The 18,031-nt window shown below is 40.0% G+C and overlaps 1 protein-coding gene across 1 annotated transcript in view; it reads left to right on the top strand.

Moving 5' to 3' along the window:
• Positions 1-17,001, top strand: part of HEPACAM (hepatic and glial cell adhesion molecule) — a 71,193-nt gene extending 54,192 nt beyond the window's left edge. Inside the window, exons 6-7 of the mRNA XM_077457783.1 lie at positions 11,342-11,412; positions 16,531-17,001. Of these exons, the coding sequence (XP_077313909.1) occupies positions 11,342-11,412; positions 16,531-16,806 (347 nt within the window). The 3' untranslated portion in view covers positions 16,807-17,001. The remainder of the gene's footprint in view (positions 1-11,341; positions 11,413-16,530) is intronic.
• The last annotated feature ends 1,030 nt before the right edge of the window (positions 17,002-18,031 follow it).

Here is an 18,031-nt window from a genome sequence, read left to right as displayed (position 1 = left end):
ATGGAACCGTTCTGAGAGGAGCGACTCGAGTCGCTCCGACTCAGAAAAAAGGTTCCTGTACTACTTTTGGGCGACCTCGGGGCGACTTGCATTGACTTCTATACAGAAGTCATTTGCAAGTCGCCGCCGAGGCCGCTGCAGGTCGCGGCGAGGCAAGTCGGAGTCGCCTCGCCTCGCCTGCAGTGTGACTCGGCCCTAACACTTCACAGTTGAAAGTCTGTGAATTCTAAAAATAACTCATCCAATATAAATATTTACTTTAAGAGTATTATTCAGACTTTCTTTGCAACCTGGTGTTATCAGCAGAGGCGGCTCTTTAATTAGGCAAATTAGGCGATTGCCTTAGGCCTCGCCTACAGAAAAGGCCTCGCCGTCGCGCAATTGCCTAATTTGCCTTTCAGGTGTTGTGCTGCTGTTGTGTCTCAGTGTGGGACACTGGGACTGGGATTTGCAAGCGGCAGGTGGAGTGGGCGGCGGGCACGCTGCACACAGCTGTGGTGCAGAGTGAGCTGATCCATCGCCGCGCTCCGCGTTGGTGGATGAGGGGGGGGGATAACACTAATGTCCACAGTCACTCGACATGGTGTGGGCATGGTCAGTCTGCCTGCGTCCAATAGCAGGCTCCACTGCTGCAGCACCGTCCTCCGTGTCCTAGCCCTTCCCCTAAAGTCAGCAACGGCAGCCCCAGTGCATGGTGGGAATTGTAGTTCTCCCACAGAGCACAGGCACACAGTCTTCAACATGGCCGTCTGGTGCCTGTGCTCTGCAGAGACTACAACTCCCAGATTGCACTGCAGGGCACAGAGAGAGCATTGTGTGTTGCTTCTCTAAATCCTGCCACCTTTAGTCAGCAAGGCAAGGAGCAGGGGTAGGTAGTGTCTATAACTGTAATATATATATATATATATATATATATATATAATGTAAATTGTACTTGCTCCAATGTAATGTCAAGTTAGAATACAGCATTGACTTAGCCGAAAGCACAATATTTTATATATATATATTATAGTGCATATATATATATATATATATATATATATATTATATAGTGCATATATATATATATATATATATATATATATATATATATAGTGCATATATATATATATATATATATATATATATATATATGCACTATATTTTATATATATATATGCACTATATTTTATATATATATGCACTATAATATATATATATATTATAGTGCATATATATATATATATATATATATATATATATATATATATATATTATAGTGCATATATATATATAACTACAACAATGCACCCCCAAGTCAAAGACTATATTATCTCTGCATGGGCTTTAGGTCATATTATCAATTTTTGGAGTAGCTTCTTCATTCATGGCAAAATGCTTCTTTTCTCAAATTAATAATAGTTCATGTATCATGTACAGTTTTATTTTCCCATATTGTAAAAATAACTTGTCATCTGCTTTACTGAGGTTTTGGTTTGCCTGGATCAATAGGATTAAAATAGTTCCACCATACTGAAGGTTGGTTCTCTTATTCTCTTTGGACCTTAGTAGCTTTTGATGGCACAGTGGCTTTGTTTGATGGGCACAGTGGCTGCGTTTGATTGGCACAGTGGCTGCGTTTGATGGGCACAGTGGCTGCGTTTGATGACACAGTGGCTGCGTTTGATGGGCACAGTGGCTGCGTTTGATGACACAGTGGCTGCGTTTGATGGGCACAGTGGCTGCGTTTGATGACACAGTGGCTGCGTTTGATGGGCACAGTGGCTGCGTTTGATGGGCACAGTGGCTGCGTTTGATGGCACAGTTTGTTTGCACCCCCCCAAAAATTTTGAGCGCCAGCCACCACTGGATGGGATCATCATTGTGCCCTTCTCCTTACTTGTTGAATGACAGGCTGAGGGCATGTACATTCCAGTTGAATTCCATTTAATGAAGCTGGCTGTTGTTCAAACTGGAGGGCTTATTTTATTTTTTATTTTAATTATTTTAATTATTTATCTTGCTGCTTTTCTTGCTCATTCTGCTTTCAAAATTAACGCCAGGAAAACATCTATTCACACACATATGTGAAATGTTTCCTCTACCAAAAGATATATAATTCTGTGCAGATATTTTTGTGATTCATATTCCTCTGCCAGACAGTACACCCAGAATGGTGTGACAGTACCACCTTCTCTATTACAGTTAAGTAATACAGCAGTGTTACCCTCTCCATAAACCTGCTGACGATGAAGAAGCATTAGACAGTTATCAATTATGCTAATTATGTTGTTATCATGGCTGCGCAGTCTCTGACCGTCTCCTGTATCATTGTCCACACAATCTCTGACCATTTCCTGTATCATTGTCCACACAATCTCTGACCATTTCCTGTATCATTGTCCACACAATCTCTGACCATTTCCTGTATCATTGTCCACACAATCTCTGACCATTTCCTGTATCATTGTCTGCACAGTCTCTGACCGTCTCCTGTATCATTGTCTGCACAGTCTTTGACCATCTCCTATATCATGGTCGCACAGTCTCTGATTATCCCTGTATCATGGCCACACAGTCTCTGACCGTCTCCTGTATCATTGTCCGCACAGTCTCTGACTGTCTCCTGTATCATTGTCTGCACAGTCTTTGACCATCTCCTATATCATGGTCACACAGTCTCTGATTATCCCTGTATCATGGCCACACAGTCTCTGACCGTCTCCTGTATCATTGTCTGCACAGTCTCTGACCATATCCTGTATCATTTTCCGCACAGTCTCTGACCATCACCTGCATCTTTGTGGTGTAATTGTCTTTCAGCACCCTGTCTGTGGCTCCAACTTTTCATACCGTGTTAACCAGGTAAGAGTTTGCTTGTCATTACCATAATAAAACTCCTGTATCACTGTCGGCACAGTCTCTGACCGTCTCCTGTATCATGGCTTCACAGTCTCTGACTGTCTCCTGTATCATGGCAGCACAGTCTCTGATCGTCTCCGGTATCATGGCTGCATAATCTCTGACCGTCTCCTGTATCATGGCCACACAGTCTCTGACCGTCTCCTGTATCATGGCTGTACAGTCTCTGACCGTCTCCTCTATCATGGCCGCACAGTCTCTGACCGTCTCCTGTATCATTGGCTGCACAGTCTCTGACCGTCTCCTGTATCATTGGCTGCGCAGTTTCTGACCATCTCCTGTATCATTTTCCGCACAGTCTCTGACCATCTCCTGTATCTTTTTGGTGTGATTGTCTGGCAGCACCCTGTCTGTGGCTTCAACTTTTCTTACCGTGTTAGCCAGGTAAGGGTTTGCTTGTCATTACCATAAAACCGTCTCCTGTATCATTGTCTGCACAGTCTCTGATTGTCTCCTGTATCACTGTCGGCACAGTCTCTAACCGTCTCCTGTATCATGGCTGCATAGTCTCTGACCATCTCCTGTATCATGGCTGCACACAGTCTCTAACCATCTCCTGTATTATGGCCGCACACAGTCTCTGAACATCTCCTATATCATTGTCCACACGCAGGCTCTGACCATCTCCTGTATAATTTTCCGCAGTCTATGACCATCACAGAGCATAATAAGCAGGCAGCTGCACAATTTGATCTATATCTGTGTGCGTGTAACATATATATATATATATATATATATATATATATATATATATATATATATATATATATATATATATATATATATACACACCAACCCACCATATGTTTAATATTTGATTAAAGAATAATTGGTTAGACAAATTTATAGAAACTGTGAATTCATGGTTCATAGGATTTAAGTTAATATATGCACATTTATACAGTTAATTTTTATTGTTTTTATAATATTTTTCCCATTATGGGCGTGAATGGGGCCTCATGTCTAAGTTTTGCCTAAGGCCTCACAAAGTCTAGAGCCGCCTCTGGTTATCAGTGTACCTTTTTTTTCTTTTATGCTAAGTTTCAATATTTACAATATAACCCTTCTGTATTGTCATAGCTGGTCAAGGGTTATCTGTTACAGATACATTCAGACAGGGCTTTGCACTGCCCTACATGAAGGGAGGGGGAGGGGGAGAGTGAGTTCAGTGAGTTCCTTTTTTTTTTTTTTTACAGACACACAGATCATGAGAACGTGAAGAATGATTTCTTCTCGTTCAAAATGTTTTATTTTATGTTAAAATAAATTGCATGTACAGAATATAAGACAAATTATGTGATACCAGAAATAAAAAGTAGACGTATTGAAGTACGGATGATACAAAGCAAAGAAGAATTTCAAGATATTCTCGTGGGAATGACAATAAATGGCCTTTATATATTTTAGAATTTGAAAACATTCTTATAGCTGAGTTTTAAACATTTTAATCCCAAGAAAATATAAATATGTCTAAAAGAAAATATATGATTTTAAAGTTTTGACCATAACTTCTAAAGTATGTTTATAGTAAGTATTACATAGTAAGGGAAGAACATAAAAGGTATATAGGAGGGGAAGGGGAGGGAATAATTCTCCGGAGGAGGCTTTATATATCATCTAATGTTGTAATTCTATAAAAAATCTTAATCACCATAACAATAAAACTCGGTTGTCAATATTATCTGACGTATAATATTTAATCCAGGGTTTCCATATGATATCAAACTTTGTCATCTGGTTTTTATCTATAGCGTCCATTTTAGCATGGATGAAAGATTGATTCATTCTACGTTTGGTTTCTGCAATATTCACCACATCTGTTTTCCACGCATTGGCTATAGTCTGCTTTGCGGCCTATCAGGAGTGTAAGAACTAATTTGAATTGTTTCTGATTCAGAAAGGCTGGTTTTAAATTAAGGAGAGCTATAATTGGGTCTGGAAAAATTGGACGATCAAAAAATTTTGTAATTATCAGAAAGATCTTTTTCCAAAATGATTGTACAATTGAGCAATGCCACCAGGTATGTATATAGGTACCTTTTTCTGGACAGCCACGAAAGCAGAGGCCAGTGTTGTCTGTTGAGAATTTGGCGATTCTCGCAGGAACCAAATACCAGCGTGTGAGAACTTTATATGATTCAGATGCCAATATATTTATAGAGGAAGATTTTGTGAAAGACCATATGTTGGACCAAGACCTAGAATCGATCGTACAATCCAAATATTTTTCCCACTTGGCCCCATATTTAGGTATAACAGTATTAGAATTAGATATCAATTGTGTATACAATGATGTAATACGACCTTTAGCATGTGGTTCCTTGAGACAAAATCTTTCAAATTGAGAAATATTATGTAAGTTTACATTTAAATTGAGAAGAGGAGTATAAAAATCTTTGATTTGGAGATATCTGAATATTTCTGATTGTGGAAGCTTATATAGTTCACATAGATCTGTAAAAGATTTTATTGATGTAGTTGAAGTTAAATTATATAGACAAGCGATACCAGCCTTAGACCAAGCTTTAAAGGTTTTGGGATATTTCCAGGCTGGGTAAAAAGTCGGATTCTTGTGGAAAGATAATAGCGGATTTTGTGGAGATTGCAGACCATGTGAATTTCTATACCTATCCCATATAGATAGAGAGTGCTTAGAAATGGGGTTATTTATAGACTTACGATCCGCAGGTTGTAACCATAATATATTGTTTATAGGAAGAGGATCACAGTCTACAGCTTCAATGAGGACCCATAAAGGAATCTCTGTAGAAGAGTGATATTTTGTTAATTGAGATAATTGAGCTGCCTTATAATATATGTTAAAGTCTGGGAATCCCAAACCACCCAAAGCTTTGGGGAGAACAAGTGTTTTTTTGTGAAGTCTGGGTTTTATTTTCCCCCAAGTAAATTTCGTTACTTTTTGTTGAATCAGCCTAAGAAAATATGCAGGAATATGAATCAGGAGAGTTCTGAATAAATATAAAAATTTCGGAAGAACAGACATTTTTATGATATTGATTTTCCCAAACCATGATATCGGCATTGATGACCAATTAGATAACGACCTTATAATATTTTTTACTAGATCTGGGTAATTAGCTGCAAATAAATCGGAGGGGTTAGGAGTAAACTGCACACCCAGATATGGGAGGCTATGATCTACCCACTTAAAGGGTAGTGAATTTTGTAAAGATTGTTTATCTTTTTCGACAAGTGAAATGTTTAATGCTGAAGATTTTTGAATATTGACCTTAAGGCCCGAAATAAATGAGAATTCTTGTAGTACAACCATAAGATTTGGGGCCGAAACATGTGGAGAAGATAGAAAAAGGAGAATATCGTCTGCGAATAAACAGAGCTTATGATGAAAGCCACCCATTTCAATACCTGTTATAGTGGGTTCCATTCTAATTCTTTGTGCTAAAGGTTCAATGAGTAAAGCAAATAATAATGGCGAAAGTGGACATCCTTGACGAGTCCCCCTCAGTATATTAAACTCGTCCGATTTGTACCCTGCATATCTGATATAAGCTTTGGGATCTTGATACAAACTAGAGATCCATCGTAAAAAATGAGTCCCGAATCCCCATTTGGAAAGGGTATAGTTCATATATGACCAAGATACTGTGTCAAAAGCTTTCATAATATCTAAAGAAAGGAAAACAAGTGGGAATACGTCTTTTTTTAGAGGCATGTGACAGGAGTGTTGCACGTCTAATATTATCTCCTGCTTGACGTAATGGAATGAAGCCCACTTGATCACGATGTATTAGAGTGCCTATAATAGTATTTAATCTGTTAGCTAGAATTTTGGCTAAAATTTTTATGTCCAAATTTAATAACGAAATAGGGCGATAATTAGACCATATTGAATCGTCTGTGTGAGATTTAGGGAGCATACAGATAATTGCAGTTAGGGTTTCTCTTCTAAAAGAATGACCTTCCAAAAGGGAATTAAAAGTGTTTGTCAAGACTGGAGATAGGGTGTCTACAAACGTTTTGTAATACAGCGCAGAAAAACCATCAGGACCTGGCCTTTTATTTAGTTTTAGATTTTTGATAACTTCAGATACCTCTATAATTGACACTGGTTCCTCCATCATTTCCATTTGTGATTTAGATAGTGTCGGTAGAGATATATGAGAGAAAAAATCATTTGCTCTAGAAGGGTCCAACTCATTATTAGAAGAGTATAAATTTTTTAATTGTGTTTTGAATTTTTGTAATATTTTTAAAGGATTATTTGTGGATACCCCCCTAGAGATTTTCAGATGTATCGGTTTCGTTGGGTTCTGGAAGGATTTTAATGCCCTGGCTAATAGTGTGTGAGGTTTATTCGCATTGATATAGAAATTGTGTTGTGATCTCTTGATGGTTTTATCCGCTGCTTCAGTAAGGAATAGATCAAATTCCAATTTAGCTTTGTCAAGATTTATTTTAGATAAAGAAGAAGGGTTATTTTGGAATGCTGTGTGACATTTATTGAAATTTGTTTCTAAAGTCTGACAAAGGATTTTCCGCTCTCTGTTGAATATGTTTGCTTGCTGTAGACATATGCCACGGAGAACAGGTTTGTGTGCTTCCCATAATGTAGTCGGAGAGACGTCAGGTGTGGAGTTATATTTTATATAATCTTTGAGCGCAATTTCAATATTATTTTTATGAGCTGGATTTTTGAGTAGGAAATCTCTTAATATCCATGTTGGATCTTTTTTTTGGGGAATTATAGAGGCAACAGTAATGTAGCCTGCACTATGACCGGACCATGGGATGGGAATAATTTTTGTAGATATTATTTCTGGAATTAGCCCTATGGACATAAATATATGGTCTATCCTAGAGAATGAGCGATGAGGGAACGAGTAATGTGTGTATTGTCTCTTGGTTGGATTCAATTCTCTCCAAGTATCTACTAGGTTATGTTTTGTAATTAGTTTTGATAAGAGTTGTTTGTCTGCTGTATGTGACTGTGGGATTGGTGATTTATCCAAAAATGGGAATATGGTCTGATTAGAATCTCCACATAGAATTGTAGTACCTATTTTGTGGTGTTCTATAGTTTGAAATAAATGAGAAAATTTTGTTAGGAGCGTAGTATGATGTAATGGTGATAGCGGTATCAAGTAGGTGTCCTTTAAGAATTAAGTAACGACCTTCTGGATCCTTGATTTCCTTCATTAGTGAAAATGGTGTATTGCGATGGAAAGCTATAAGCACGCCTCATTTTTTAGAGGAGGCCGAAGCTGTGTATACTTGGGGGTAGTCTTTACTGAAAAATTTGGGAGTGGATTGTGACGCAAAATGAGTCTCTTGGAGGCAAACTATATGTGCTTTCTTGGATGAAAATGTGCAGAAGGCTTTAGTGCGTTTGTGTGGAACGTTTAGTCCCTGAGTATTTAATGATATGATGTTTAATGGGGCCATGGAGTTGGGAAAAGTAAATATGTGTTGGTGTTTGTTAGAAGGTGTGTCATATAAGAAATTATTTGTCTCCAGAGTATAGGGGTGGAGGGAAAGGAGATAATGACTGAAAAAGAAAATACAATTAATATACAATATTGAAATATATCTTAACATATCTATGTTCTTAATGTGTCCGTTGGGAGGAGAAAATCTCTCCCTCCAAGGGTACATGAGCCACTGTCAACTGCCCGGTGTGCACCGTAGCAAGAGAGGGTGCAAGGAACTTCCCTGCAGGACACCAAGAGCCAATCATATAATTTCATTTTTCAAGCAAAAAATAAAAATGTAAGATAAAGGCAACCTCAGAGACAAAGAAGAGAAGAGAGAGAAAAAAAAGTTATAATAAGGTGCCTAAATTATTAGGAACATTTCTTAAATAAGATTATGATAAAAATATTGATTGGAAGTCTGAGAAACTCGGCAGTAGCCATTCTGTTGAAAAGGCAAGATAGTAGCCTCAGTACAGGTGTTTATCAGTCCATAGTGTCAGCCAGATCTGGAGGTGGAGATTGTATGCGACTTCTTTTCTGTGGATTGTAGTCTTCTTCTCTTCTGGAAGCAGAGGAGGGAGTATCAGCATATGAGGATGATTTTTGGCGAGTGTCCGCAGCATCTCTTGATGTGTTTATCATCCCTAGTTTCTGTAAAGTAGTTTGCAGGTCCTTAGCTGTTCGGCACATATATTTGCGACTTTGGAAAGTAAAACGCACTGAGGAAGGAAATTGGTAGATTATGTCATTTCGCTGTAATATTTGCAGTAGTGGTTTCAGGGTTCTTCTTTTGTTGACTGTAATCTGTGAGAGGTCTGTGAATAATTGATATTTATGACCCTAGAAAATTAGGGGATCTTTATTTCTAGCTGTATTTAGCAGTAGTTCCTTAGTGCGGTAGAAATGCAATTTTGCGATAATGTCACGGGGAGGACCATCTGTTTTCTTTGTTGCTAGGGCTCTATGAACCCGGTCCATTTCAAGACGCTCTAGTGGGATAGCTGGTTGTAATTCTTGAAAAAGTGCAGTAATAGCACCGTTTAAATCAGTCACAGATTCGGGTATTCCTCTAATACGTATATTGGAGCGTCTTGCACGATTTTCGAAATCCTCTAATTTGGATTGTAATATGTCATTTTCCTCTTTAAGAAAATCAATTTCTGAGGCAATATTAGATGTATAATTTTCCAGATAGTCTGCTCTAATTTCCAGTGCTGATGTACGCTGACCAAGTATTCTAATTTCTTTGGTAAGGCTGATGATATCTGCAGTGGTTTTTAGTGATTTTTTTAAGCAGACTTTCTATTTGTTTCAGCGTTACAGGAGGGGATAAGTCTTTTTGTGTGGAAAGTTCTAAATTCGCACAACGGTGCAACACATTAGTCAAACATTCATTTTGCGATATATTTGCTCTATATCTCATTGTATTTTATTATTATTTTTAGGTGCGGCCACCTAGGTTGTGCCAAGAACTTCCTCCTCTGTTCCTCTGGTCCCCCTGGGGAAAACTCCAGATACTGTCAATTCTTGTAAGCTAGCGATCGATGACCCCATGAAGTCGTTTTCCTCTGTTCCCTTCCCCCCCCTCTTTTTTCCAACCTAGTGGGTGGCTAAGGAGGGCCATAACAGCAGGGCAGTGGATCCAGGATGACCCTTTGAGAGAAGGCACAAATTTCTATTTTTTCAGATTTTAATAAAAATCTCTGGTTGAACAGTAACGGTTCGGTGGAATTGGTAAATATCACTGAAAAAAGTTATGATAATTAATTAATTTTTGGTAAAAACCTATTATATTGAAAGCCTTTTTTCCTCTGATTATTTAAAGAATACACAATACAATTACTCTTTTCGCTTGGGCTTTGTTGTCCCCCCCCCCCCCCCCCCGAAGAAGACCCTGACTCTTTGAAGGTCAAAATGCATTGGGGTAGCCTGGTTGTGTTATTTGCAATTTTTGAAAAATTGATGTATTTGTAAATTGTTTCTGTAACCATTTCCGCATTAAGTGTTGCATATACCTTTTATCCATTGATATGCTGTAATAATATATACCAGAGCCTGTAATTTAAATCTATGATGGCGAGTAAGCCTTTGAACCAATAAAACAAATATATTTTTTACAAATTTATCTCTGCTTCTTGTTGCTGCCTGAAAACCCCAAGGGGAACTTATCCTTTCATTCTCTCCAGAATATTTAGGGGTGTGCAGCTAGCTCGCCCTTTACCTATTTTATGCACTTTCCTTCTTTCTTACATTTAACAAAAAATATCTAACAAACACCCGACAGAGGGTTTAACATGGATGTCTGTTTTTGAGGTAGGTTTTTTACTTTGAATTTTGAATTTGATAGACCAACTCCATATGACATATTTCATGGTATAACAAAACATCATAATTTTCCTTCCAACAATTTTTCCTCCAGCGAATTAGAGGGTAGCGCCATTTCTACTTCTCTCCCTTTTCATTTCTTTTTAATCCGTAGCGCAGTATCACTACCGTTTTTTCCCTTCAAATTCTTCTTTTAGCTTTGGTTATGTACACCAAATATGGATGCCAGCTTAAGGGGTTAGTCCATCTACAAGTAATATTTTAGTCAAAGACGGAGCCTAGTGGGAATAGATCAGTCCTTGGCTTCTTATGCGTTTTGGACACTCAAACAGGGAGATCTTTCTGCCATAATTCTCAGATATGTTTATAATAAGAAATAATGAATCTAGCAGGGATGGGGATGGGTGGAATGCTTCATAATGGGCACAGCAGGTGTGCAGACTTGGGAACTCAGCACAGCGATGGTGGGAACACCTCATAATGGGAACAGCAGGTGTACAGTCTTAGGAACGTAGATCAGGGATGCTGGGAGCCCCTCATAATAAGCTCAAATATGTGCACTAGCCAAGGTTCAGTCATGGACTTTCCCCCTTCATTGTATGTTTTGATGAGGGCAAAATGGAATCCTATGCTTACAATGTTATATCTTATTGCCTGCACAGTTGAAGAAATCCCACGGACCATGGAGCGGGAGTGCAAGAATCCGGTTTCATTGTATATCCTAAAAGACAAGGTCAGATGATTTATGGGAATTTATAATATGTGTATTATTTCAGTGGTATCTACAAGGACAAACACCAATTGGATGACATTTTCATTTACTGTGTTTCCTCCACTGTAGCATCTTAGTGCCATTGATCTCCTACAGCCTCCTTGCAGCCATTTCCTATCTACATGCACTCCAGTAGTGGCTGCCTGGCATTTCCCAGGGCTATTTTCCAGATGGTGTTAACAGTGGAATATGCCTATATAATGTGTGTCAACATGGCTAATGGCTGTGTGACAGGGTGACAAAGCACATTTAAGAGACATGGACAGAGCATTGTCACCCTATAACAGGAAGAACCTAAACAAGAACTTTCATGGCAGTATCATCAGGGATTATTTTAATGAAAGCTGCTGATTTACATTTATTAAAAAATTATGAAATTTTTGCGGTTGGGTTTACAACTTTAACGTATACAGAATACTATACATTCTTTACATTCTTCAGACAAAATTAGATTTGCTTGTTCTTTCAATTGCAGACATTTTCTGTTTTTAGGTAACCCTTGGGAATCAATTTTACAGATTTAAAGAATAAGTTCACCTTAAAACTTGACGCACACTAATGCGTCTGATGCCTTTTGCAGAAATGCAGGGAATTTTTTTTACATTCACTGTATATAACTGGTTGCTATATGGGAGCGGGTCAGGAAGCTGGCCACTACATCCTTAGCAACGCATGAGTCATCAGCTGTCAGCGGGCTTCTCCTTTGACAGCTCAATGTAAAAATAAATAAAAAATTGGCAGCTAAAAAAATTCACAAAAAAGCAGCGTTGTTGTCAGTGGTTGTCGGGGTCTGCAGGTGGAGAGCTTATCGGAGCTTGGAAGCCCCCTTTAACAAGAAGCCCCCAGATCTCACTCCCCCCCATGTGAATGGTATCGTGTACATTGTACCCCTACCCATTTACCAAAAAAGCAGTGAAATGTAAAAAAAACTAGCCAGTTTTTGACAAGTCTGCTCTTGTCCTGATGCTGTCTTCCCCTGTTGTGACATCCCCCGCTGTCTGTAATCTCTTATATAGCCATGGGTCGTGGCCATCCAATGATGTCACTCGGAGAGCTCACTCCCTTGTGATGTCACACACAAGGGAGCAGGTTGATGGATCGTTTGGGGTTGACCCATGGGGGGGGGTTGGCGGGTGGATCGTTTGCCGCCCCCCATCGGTTGGGTCGGGTCGGGATACGGACGGCACCCACCTCCCACCCCGGTCGGGTCAGTCAGTAGGTTGAGGCCCCGCATTTACCCTATCTCACGGCAGAACTCCGGGCGGCATTTGCTTCTCTCCGGGCTGTCTTCTCCCTCCTCTCCCTGGCGGGCAATCCATTCGAATCTCCTTTCGGCCAATTGGGTAACAGGTCTTAGGACTTGCTTCGTGATTGGCTGGGAGGAGGATCAGTATTACAATAGCGAATATTAGTTCGCTATTGTCACACAACCAGGGAGCTCGGAGCACAATGCTCTGCTCCCTAAGCCCACCCCTTCTGAAGCCTATTAGAGCCCCTGGCTCTAATCATGTGCTTAAACCCCCCCCCCCCCCCCATTGCAATCCATTCATCTTGCGCCCTGCATGTAGATCAGGCACTTGTGCGCCCCTAATGGATGGGCCGCCACTGCTCAGTTCAGACCCAATTCCTGCACCTTCAGATCTCAGATCAGACCCAATTCCTGCACCTCTACACCTCAGATCAGCCTCAGACTCTGTATCTTTAGGAATACAGGGTGTGTTGGAAGGTTTCTTCTACCCAGCATGCCAATGTCCTCAGTTGCAGGTGGGCTTTTAGTCACATCAGGGAGGTGAGTAGGCCAAATACTGTAAAGCCAAAGGCAGCAGGTACCAGCACAAATGGCATATATGCCCGTCTGGGCACCCGTGCCAGAGGTTGTCAATGCCTGCTTTAGAACCTCCGTGGGGTTTAGGTTGCTGTCTGTGACTTCCTGTCCACAAGAGAGAAAATATGTTCCTGTGCGCATATCCCAATAGCTTGTACATTTATTTAAAATATCAGGTGCTAAAGTGGTGTGACCACATATAACACTACAAATTCTGGATGGACCCTCTGCACAATGCTACACCCTTCCCAGCAAACTATGCAATGTAAAACATAAGGTACTTAGTTCACATATATTGCAATACATGTTTAAGCTGACCAACTACGTGAAAGTATTCCCTCTTCTGGCCAGTCCTACACTGCCTTGCCACTGCAAGTGCTACAGTGGACATAAAGACCCAACCAAGGTGGGGGAGAGCGACTAGGTTCAGATCTGGTCACTGACTTGCGTTACAACAGAAAAAAGATATACCTGTGCTCAAATCCCAATAGCTTGTACATGTACAGTGCCTTGCGAAAGTATTCGGCCCCCTTGAACTTTTCAACCTTTTGCCACATTTCAGGCTTCAAACATAAAGATATAAAATTTTAATTTTTTGTGAAGAATCACCAACAAGTGGGACACAATTGTGAAGTGGAACGAAATCTATTGGATATTTTAAACTTTTTTAGCAAATAAAAAACTGAAAAGTGGTGCGTGCAAAATTATTCGGCCCCTTTACTTTCAGTGCAGCAAACTCACTCCAGAAGTTCAGCGAGGATCTCTGAATGATCCAATGTTGTCCTAAATGACTGATGGTGATAAATAGAATCCACCTGTGTGTAATCAAGTCTCTGTATAAATGCACCTGCTCTGTGATAGTCTCAGGGTTCTGTTGAAAGCGCAGAGAGCATCATGAAGACCAAGGAACACACCAGGCAGGTCCGTAATACTGTTGTGGAGAAGTTTAAAGCCGGATTTGGATACAAAAAGATTTCCCAAGCTTTAAACATCCCAAGGAGCACTGTGCAAGCGATCATTTTGAAATGGAAGGAGTATCAGACCACTGCAAATCTACCAAGACCTGGCCGTCCCTCTAAACTTTCAGCTCAGACAAGAAGAAGACTGATCAGAGATGCAGCCAAGAGGCCCATGATCACTCTGGATGAACTGCAGAGAACTACAGCTGAGGTGGGAGAGTCTGTCCATAGGACAACAATCAGTCGTACACTGCACAAATCTGGCCTTTATGGAAGAGTGGCAAGAAGAAAGCCATTTCTCAAAGATATCCATAAAAAGTCTTGTCTAAAGTTTGCCACAAGCCACCTGGGAGACACACCAAACATGTGGAAGAAGGTGCTCTGGTCAGATGAAACTAAAATCGAACTTTTTGCCCACAATGCAAAACTATATGTTTGGCGTAAAAGCAACACAGCTCATCACCCTCAACACACCATCCCCACTGTCAAACATGGTGGTGGCAGCATCATGGTTTGGGCCTGCTTTTCTTCAGCAGGGACAGAGAAGATGGTTAAAATTGAGGGGAAGATGGATGCAGCCAAATACAGGACCATTCTGGATGAAAACCTGTTGGAGTCTGCAAAAGACCTGAAACTGGGACGGAGATTTATCTTCCAACAAGACAATGATCCCAAACATACAGCAAAATCTACAAAGGAATGGTTCACAAATAAACGTATCCAGGTGTTAGAATGGCCAAGTCAAAGTCCAGACCTGAATCCAATCGAGAATCTGTGGAAAGAGCAGAAAACTGCTGTTCACAAACGCTCTCCATCCAACCTCACTGAGCTCGAGCTGTTTTGCAAGGAAGAATGGGCAAGAATTTCAGTCTCTCGATGTGCAAAACTGATAGAGACATACCCCAAGCGACTTGCAGCTGTAATCGCAGCAAAAGGTGGCTCTACAAAGTATTAACGCAAGGAGGGCGAATAATTTTGCACGCCCCACTTTTCATTTTTTTATTAGTTAAAAAAGTTTCAAAAATCAAATAGATTTCGTTCCACTTCACAATTGTGTCCCACTTGTTGGTGATTCTTCACAAAAAATAAAAATGTTATATCTTTATGTTTGAAGCCTGAAATGTGGCAAAAGGTTGAAAAGTTCAAGGGGGCTGAATACTTTCGCAAGGCACTGTATGTACACATGTCTTCAAGACCTACATTCCACCATTATTGTCAGATTGATAAAAAGTCACATTGCCCAATGGATGTAGACACAGACACAGCAATATAAAGGTGACAAAAATATCATTCCCTTCCCATCTTTATTAAATACTAAAAAGAAGAATTTTTGCTGGAATCGGGGCTTAAAATGGTATCTCGCTCTTAGTGGAGTTCGTGATGACAGAAACAATGGCGGCGTCTAAAACAAATCACTCAGAGTTGTAATGGCAAAATTTTATCACTAGAGGGCAACCCTGTTCTGATGTTGAAGATCTCAAATGGGCCTGATTTTGATTAACACGGTATATTCTTAGAGAAGAGGAATTCCTTCAGTCCATCCTATATGCAAAAAAAATGAAGATTATTCTGAAATGAAGATTATTGCTTATTTCCATTATTTACACTGTCTATAAAACTGTAACTGGCATGGTATGCTGATTTTTTTTTTTTTTTATAAGGTATTTTTACCAATTTACAAGCATAATGCTTTAAGAGGTTCACTTTAAACTGCTTACCAACATGAGTATATCGGCTTATAAGCACCCATATGACAGCGTGCAATGCAACAGTATGATCCTGGCCTAACAAGCCACCCTTGATCTCCAGTCAGTGACTACCTAGGCTAAGAGGATGCCATAAATCTGCTGCAGGCAAGAGGAAGTATTTCCCCAGTCTCCTCTCCTCCAGTGATCAGAATGCATAATTGTAACTCATAGCAGGTCACAAGGTGAGAGGATGCAGCAGAGTTTGATCCATGTCAGACATTTATGAACACAGCCAGTTTACATGATTGTGCGATTTCCGTTGCCATCTCAGTCTGGAATGTAGATGGTGACCCTGGATATTGCCTGGATATAGGTGACACCATCCTTCTGGAGAGAAAAGCAAGCATTGTCAGGGGAAGTACTGTGTTCTCTATGAGAGAAAATAAATACCTGGCAGTGTTACGCTCACACATCACTGAGCATCTTGCATTTAACATGAAATAAATATATCTGATGCTGGTTCCACTTTAAGAAAAGTTGCCTATAAAGACTTCTTCAGATTATTTGAATATTGTTGCTGACTCTATACTTCTTTGTATTTTATTAGGAATCCACTGAAGCTGAAGAAGATTCCCCCACAGAATCGAGAACAGCATCTGACGCATCAGGGTCCCCCAGTTACGCCAGCACAGTGCCGTCCAGTAAATCCTCAGCGCCTCCCGTCCACTGCTCACACCGCTGCCACCATTCTCCATCCAGGTCACCTGTAGACAGCCAAAAACATGCATCTCCCCCCCGAAACACGGCATGTTCGCTGAGAGCGGCGGACGTACACATAATACGGGAGCAGGAGGAAAATACCGCCTTACAGAGCAAAGTCTAAATCCTGGAGCGGCACATGTGGTGGGAACTGTCACCAGATGATTTCCGTGATTTGGAAATCCTCATAGTGAAGTTTAGGATTATTGTCTATCACACTCGTATATAATGTACCTTATAATTACAACTTCCTCACTGTAGTGCTACAAAATAAAGTCACTTCTGACAGTGAAATAATCACTGCAAAAAGTACAAACAAGTCAGTTTCCAGAATCATGTTTTAATATCAGTTTGTTTAGAAAGAAGCTGAGAAAATCGAATGCAGAGGCAATGTCAGTATGCCTACATCTACGTGAGCAAAAGATTTGTGATCCATTTGGTTGCCTGGACTCCTGGACAGCCAGCTACAGTAATTTTGTGCACATCTGTAGAAACATAGAAGAAGACAAAGTGGTCCATGAAATCTGCCCCTTTTTTATGTTATTTTTTTTATTTATTTTTTTAACCTTCTTGTCTATGTTGTCCCAAGCATGTTTAGATTTACTTTACTGTTGACTGACTCACTACCTCTGCTGGAAGTCTATTCCAAACATTAACTTCTTTTTCTGCAAAATAATACTTTCTAAGGTTAGTTTTGAACTTTCTTCCTGCTGGTTCGAGGTAATCCCCCACGTTCTTGATATTAACGTCATATGAAAAATCCTGCCCTCCTGAACCTTCTTTAGACCCTTCATATATTTAAAGGTTTCAGTCACCTCCCCCCCTTCTCTTCTTTCCTACTTTACATATTCATTTTTGGCAGTCTCACAATATGTTTTGTCCCTCGGAACTTTGGCAGTGTTTGTTGCTTGTCTCTGGACTCGTTACATCTTATCAATATCTTTTTGTAAGGTCTCCAGAACTGGACAATTCATTTTAAATAAGGTCTAATTAAAGATCTGTATGAGGATATGAGGACCTCCTTTTCTCCTGCTGGCGATCCCTCTAGTGATGACTAAAGGTCTATATAGAGGAATCTAGACCTTCTTCCTCCTGCTAGTGATCCTTCTATTGATAACTAAAGATCTACTGTTAATTGAGGAATCAGGACTTCCTTCCTTCTGTTGGTGACCCTCTAGTGATAACTAAAGATCTATAAAGAGGAATCAGAACCTCCTTCCCCCGGCTGGTGACCCCCTAAGATCTATATAGGAATATCAACATCTCCATTCTTCTATTGGTGAGCTCTAATGATAACTAAAAATCTATACAGAAGAATCAGGACCTCCTTACACCAGCTAGTGATCCCT

The sequence above is a fragment of the Lithobates pipiens genome, unplaced genomic scaffold (genome assembly GCF_037356315.1).
Source record: "Lithobates pipiens isolate NorthernLeopardFrog02 unplaced genomic scaffold, aLitPip1_a1.2 Scaffold_27, whole genome shotgun sequence".
NCBI classification, from domain to species: Eukaryota; Metazoa; Chordata; class Amphibia; order Anura; family Ranidae; genus Lithobates; species Lithobates pipiens.
The sequence above is the reverse complement of the archived record's forward strand: the minus strand, read 5'-3'. Positions and strand labels throughout refer to the sequence as shown.